The 5,706-nt window shown below is 31.4% G+C and overlaps 1 protein-coding gene across 1 annotated transcript; it reads right to left on the bottom strand.

Annotated features, from left to right (window-relative positions):
• Window positions 1–1,112: 1,112 nt before the first annotated feature.
• On the bottom strand, window positions 1,113–3,761 carry LOC122584698. Its single transcript, XM_043756746.1, has 4 exons — window positions 3,660–3,761; window positions 2,105–2,703; window positions 1,909–1,992; window positions 1,113–1,419 (listed from the first exon to the last, which is right to left on the bottom strand). Exons 2-4 carry the CDS (start codon window positions 2,661–2,663, stop codon window positions 1,316–1,318), a joined length of 747 nt encoding a protein of 248 aa, XP_043612681.1. The 5' UTR covers window positions 2,664–2,703; window positions 3,660–3,761; the 3' UTR covers window positions 1,113–1,315.
• Between the last annotated feature and the right edge of the window lie 1,945 nt (window positions 3,762–5,706).

The following is a 5,706-nucleotide window of genomic DNA, read 5'->3' as shown; positions in this document are numbered from 1 at the left end:
CTTTCTGTTTCGGAAATAAAAAAACAAAAAACACCCTCCATGCAGCTTAAATAAATAAAACTGTATATATTTACAATTTATATGAAAACTCTTAATTTTCTATATTAAAATACTCTATTTTTCTCTCTAACAATTTCCATAGAGATTTTCAGTATTAACTATATTATCCGCATATAAGGCACAATAACAATTGTTTCGAGATTGTGAGGTGACATCTCTAGTTTTTACCTATAGGTTTTGAGTTCGACTCTCTAGAATGACAAGCCTGTAAGGTTTTTTTCATATATACCTTACGATCACATCATACGTATCTGAGTAACTCAGGGTCTTAAGAGGCTCTAAGTATACTATCTGTGTACGAGAAACGAGATACATATTTAACAAACAGATTTTCAGAATATTATTTATCGCCCATTGGCCATTGGAGTAATTCTTTTTGGGATATAATGCAAAGATAGTAGTTTTAAAAGAAATCATTGGGCCAAATGAAACTAGGCCGAGAAATGACTTGCATAAGAAAACATCACCAAACAAAATCTATATTACATTGGGGCATTGGGCCCATGTGGTAACGACAATCGACGGTAGTATAAATCTTATCTAATATTAAGGTACACTTGGCTAAATTTGCAAATAGCTATCGTCGATCGATCAAAATAAGTTGATACAAGTTTTGGCTTCTTATTTCTCTTTCACAAAGACTTGAATAAACATAATATGTTCGGGTTGGTCACCAAGACTTATCAATTTGATATACATGCATTGATCGGAAAATTTGACAAACATTTGATCTAGGATTGATGTAAATAAGCATTCAAAATATCAAATGGTGTTTTTGTCCACCAAAAAGCTAAACATACATTCTTTAAGACATCTCTCGAGCTAAATGTTTCACAACTACTAATAGTTGGAAATAGGAGATGACCATACTACATTGGTAAATAACTAAAACACCAAAAGTTATTTGAAAATATTTTCAGAACAAATCGCGCAAATTACAGTTAAGAATGCTTGAAGTAATTTGAGCTCATGTAACAAAGTAACAAAATGGCAAGGGTAGAGCACAAACAATGTCAAATGAGTATTAAGAACTATAAAGCAACAACTAAACAGCAGCAAAAAAAGTAGTACTAACATTAAATATTGCGTGAAATCATTTTGTAAGATACAAAATTTGCTAACAATAATTAATAAAAAAAAAACTAAAACAAAAGTGTGACATAGGAACCGTAAATATACCTAGAAATTCTGACGCTGAAAGGCCACTATTTCCTAGTCATGTAAAACGAGTAGACAACCTATTTGCAGATGGAATTCAGTTCTTGTGTGGGATGATGGGTTGTGCTATTGGCATTTGATTTCTGGTTGTCGAAGACTTCCCCAGAATATTCAATGCTTGCATTCGTTGCATCTCTTTTCCTACAAACAGAAAACATTTAGAACGTAGAACCCAGGAGTCAGGAAAGGACCCGGTTACTAAAAAAGAACAATATAAAGACTTCCACTGTCAGGTTTCTCTACTCTTTTTACATTTGTGAAGTTGGCTTATCTGACAAAAGCACATAAATTGTTCGTCATCATCATCATATATTAGTATTGATTTTAGTCTAAAATCAGAACCTTCACTTGCTTAGAGAAATCAACGATTTCACATTAATATATATATATTAAAAACAAAGGTACGGAAATGCGTGCAAATAATAGTAACGGGCCATTTTATTTCTTTGGGCCCGTTTTCATTTTCTTAATGGGTCACTTCATTTTCTTTTGGACCAATCTTATATTCTTAATTACAAATTATGTTTCGATCTTTTAAATTGCTTCCAATTTGTTTACAAAAGATCGTTTATTTTATTTACATGATAAACAAAAAGTATAAGAAAAAGGGAGTTGCAGTTAAACACTTACCTTCATCTATTGTCAGCTGAATCGCTCTTTTCTCTAGCTCAACTGCATGCTTGCTCAGCTCTGAGGGTGATAAACGCAGGAGAACTGTAAGATCACAAAAAAACATAAAGATCAAAACCAACACATTGATATATGAGCTTCAACTGCTAATTTACAAAAAGTTACATATAACAAAAACATAGATGACTCCACCTACATTGAATATTCTCTCTGTTATTAGACCCGTCACACTGCTTGATAAAATTCTGCAAGCGGATAAACCGGTCTGTCCTTTGATCCTCACTAGACTCTTTAAACCGAGCAACAGATGTCTTCGAACCCATTGGGGTTTGGGTCACTGAAGTACCGTAATGCAGACTCTTCCCATTTAAGTGGCTTACTTGGGGTAAACTTGCAGATTGTTGATACCCTGCAATCTTTTCAGTACTGCCCACAGTTCTTCCTCGGTTTCCTTCAAATTCAAACTTCTTACGCGGATAACTTAAAGGCTCGTGTGCACCATTATTGTTCAATAAAGGTGAAGCATAGTCTGGTGTAAGCCTTTTAGTTCCAATTGTTTTCGATGCATCCAAAAACGACTGTCCCTCAGTCGGTAGCAAACTTTCTTGAAGGGGCTCGCGTGTTAAGTTGTTATTATTGTTCTGCACATCTCTCAATGCAATCTTTTTCGGTGCTAAAACTGGTTGTTTATGAAACATTGTTGCACCAGCTACATTAGCCCCAAGCTCAATAGTCTTAATCTCCGAATTAATCATACTTTGATAAATAAACCCTCTACAACTTCCTTAAATTAGCCTGGCAACAAATGAAATACATAAAACCACTAAGATAATGGTTTCTAAAAATAACCAAACCAAGAAAAACAATATTTCCAAAAAAAACTAACATATCAACTTCAGGAAATTACACTTTACACACGTGCTTAGCAGTATAATACACTAGACATAAAACACACTGAAAGTTACCAATACTAGTAAAATTACGACATAAACTAGTCATGGTTTACTTTATTGTATTTAGCTTTTAATATTGTCGGCCCGACCTTAAATGTATAAACTAGACGGGTCTTGGGCAAGAAAAAGTGATCAATGTAATACAGAATACCCTACAGGTTAAATATCGAATTAAAACGATCAGATACGTGGGTGTTTGAGATTGCGTTTCTGAGAACGTTACCGATTTTAAAAAAAAAAAAAAACATTTGGAGAACCATGTCAAATTTGTTACTGTGATGCACATATTAGAGCATACTTTTGAATATGAAAAAAAATTCATTAAAGTCAATTCATTACTAACCATAGGATGTGTACAATATTTTACTGTCACATATTATCAAAAACCCCATATACAAAAACCAACCTTTTTAGTATTATTTATTTATATATAAAATTAAATGAAAATCAATGATGAAATATAATAAGTAGTAAACCCTAATAAATGAAAAATAACCGCAAAATGAGGCAACTTTTTACTACTACTAAAACTAAAACTACATTACATTTTACACCGATTTAAAGTACGGTCAGCAGAAATAAGCTACAATTAACATCTAGATTAAAATTAATTAACAGCAGTTAAATCCATCTGAGAATTCAGTATTTTATATAAAAAAGAATAATAAATATCTATAATAATGATAATAATTCAGTTAGAACAAGATTTGAAATTGGATTTGGATTAAACATTCAGATAAATAAAATTTACAGTTTTGAAGTAAGTGAAATTAGTGAGAAGAGGAAGGAAAGATTTACCGGGTGAATTAGGTGGTAAAATTGGGATCTAAAACAAGACAGAGAGACGGCGCGAGATAAACGAATTGGGGGGGCTATTTTAGTTTTTGTTTTTGTTTTTGTTTTTTCAAAAAATAAAAGCTTTGGCTCCAAATTAAAATTAAAGAAAATATATATTAAATAGAAAATATCCTTAAGAATAAGTCAAAGTCACCCCACCCCATCCAATCCAAATATTCCGATCCATTTTTCTTTTGAAAATTTTTAACTTTTGAACGGATTTCGCTATTTTTTAAAGTCGTAAATTAATTGTAACTATCGATTTATTTACCATAATATATAACTTATATACAGTAAATTGTATAGTAAATAATATAAGTTAGTAATTAGTGATGTATAGTTACGGTAGTCAATTCAATAGTTGTGACATGTATATAATTTCCCCCCTTTTTCTTGTACAGTTATATTTCGTAAAGCAAAAATATTATTAATGTGGACATTTTAAAGTAAATGGAGAGGTTTGTTTTCGAATCCAAGAACGAAATCACATTCTATCTTTGAGGGTATTTTGCTTACGTATGCGGATTGAGACAAGTTATAAACAAATAATAAGTGCATCCTAGGTTAAATATAGTTGAATATTACAAGTAGTATAGTATGTAAAACTTTTAATCGATAAAACCTACGAGTATTTAAAAAAAAAAACGGTGAGTTAATTATTTAGTGGTTCGAACCCTGACAGTGTCATTTAAGCGGACAACATGCTAGAGGTTGGAACCCAAAAGCACCCTTGAAACCAATGGTGCGATAACATGACTCACACACATCTAAAGAGGTAAATGCCCGAAATCATGAGAAAATAAGATTCGATTCCTGGTTTCCAAAGCAACATGCTCTCCCGTATAACCCAGGCTTTGAAATTGGTTGAGCTGTCTTGATTTTAAATTATTAATTAACTAACGAATGACATTTTAACTATGCGTCTATGTTAGCCATCGAAATATTATGTGGCAACGATTTAATTTCTGTCTAAAGACTACACCATTGGGTTGATTTTGTTTTTTGAGATATTAAGAGCGTCCGTCATAAGGATAGTTTACAGCAAATAGTTGAAACTTATATTTTCGAAGATGTTGCATCGCATGGCCATCTTATAACATGGAAACTAAATGATCTAATAATTACTCCATGTTTTACATCTGTCAATATGTCAATTTCTCATAACTTATTTTTGAACTGCATAAATCAATTTTTCAAACTTACTTGAGAGCAAAAGCAGTTTAATATCTTATTTCTTATCTATAATACTTAATGAGACAAAGTACATGCGCGTTGCGACGGTATGACAGTAGGGTGATAGGTCATAGAGTGTGATAGGTTATAGTAGGTGATATGTCATAGAGTGTAATAGTCAAATGTCTTAGTTTTATTGGCTCCGCTGTCGGATTTAAAAATTCGTCGAAAATATATGGAATGACATCTCTAATGAAAGAACATGAAATTTTAAATTCACCCATACAATTTTTATAATTTATTGATGTACGATTTTTGAGATAAAAGATTTTGAATGAATTAGTGGGATAAAATTATTTATGAAGGAGAGAGAAAAATAAGTGGTTGAGATTTGAGTAGTGAGAAAAATGAATGGTTGAGATATATATATATATATATACGAGTATATATATTGTACATTATGCATTAATAGATATACATTGTTAAAAAGTTAGAAAAATTTTGGAGGGAACAAATGCTTTATAGTAGAGATAGAGATAAAGAAACCCCTTTAATAAAAAATAGTTGAATAGAAAATGTAAATTGTCTTTGAACCCTAAGGTGTTGTTTACTTGAGATTCAATAAATTCAGTCACGACTTAATCAAAGATACTTAATCTATTAATTCATTCAAAGTATTTGTTTTTCGACTTAATAAACAAAAAATCAACTGTATTGACTTAATTCATAACATTATTTATCCATTCAATCACTTATCAATTCAGTCATTTAACAGTTAAAAAAACAAACCAGTCACTTAACAGTTAAAAAAACAAACAAACCCTAACTCTCACTT

This window comes from Erigeron canadensis, chromosome 1, assembly GCF_010389155.1.
Source record: "Erigeron canadensis isolate Cc75 chromosome 1, C_canadensis_v1, whole genome shotgun sequence".
In the NCBI taxonomy this organism is placed as follows: Eukaryota; Viridiplantae; Streptophyta; class Magnoliopsida; order Asterales; family Asteraceae; genus Erigeron; species Erigeron canadensis.
This window is presented reverse-complemented; position numbering and strand designations above follow the sequence as displayed.

What these genes read in the sequence shown, in the direction of transcription:
- LOC122584698 (XM_043756746.1), bottom strand. Translation starts at nt 2,663, where the DNA reads ATGATTAATTCGGAGATTAAGACTATTGAGCTTGGGGCTAATGTAGCT. An exon ending in TAACAGAGAGAATATTCAAT is followed by an intron (nt 1,993 to 2,104) that starts GTAGGTGGAGTC and finishes GTGATCTTACAG; the next exon opens with TTCTCCTGCGTTTATCACCC. An exon ending in TCAGCTGACAATAGATGAAG is followed by an intron (nt 1,420 to 1,908) that starts GTAAGTGTTTAA and finishes TTCTGTTTGTAG; the next exon opens with GAAAAGAGATGCAACGAATG.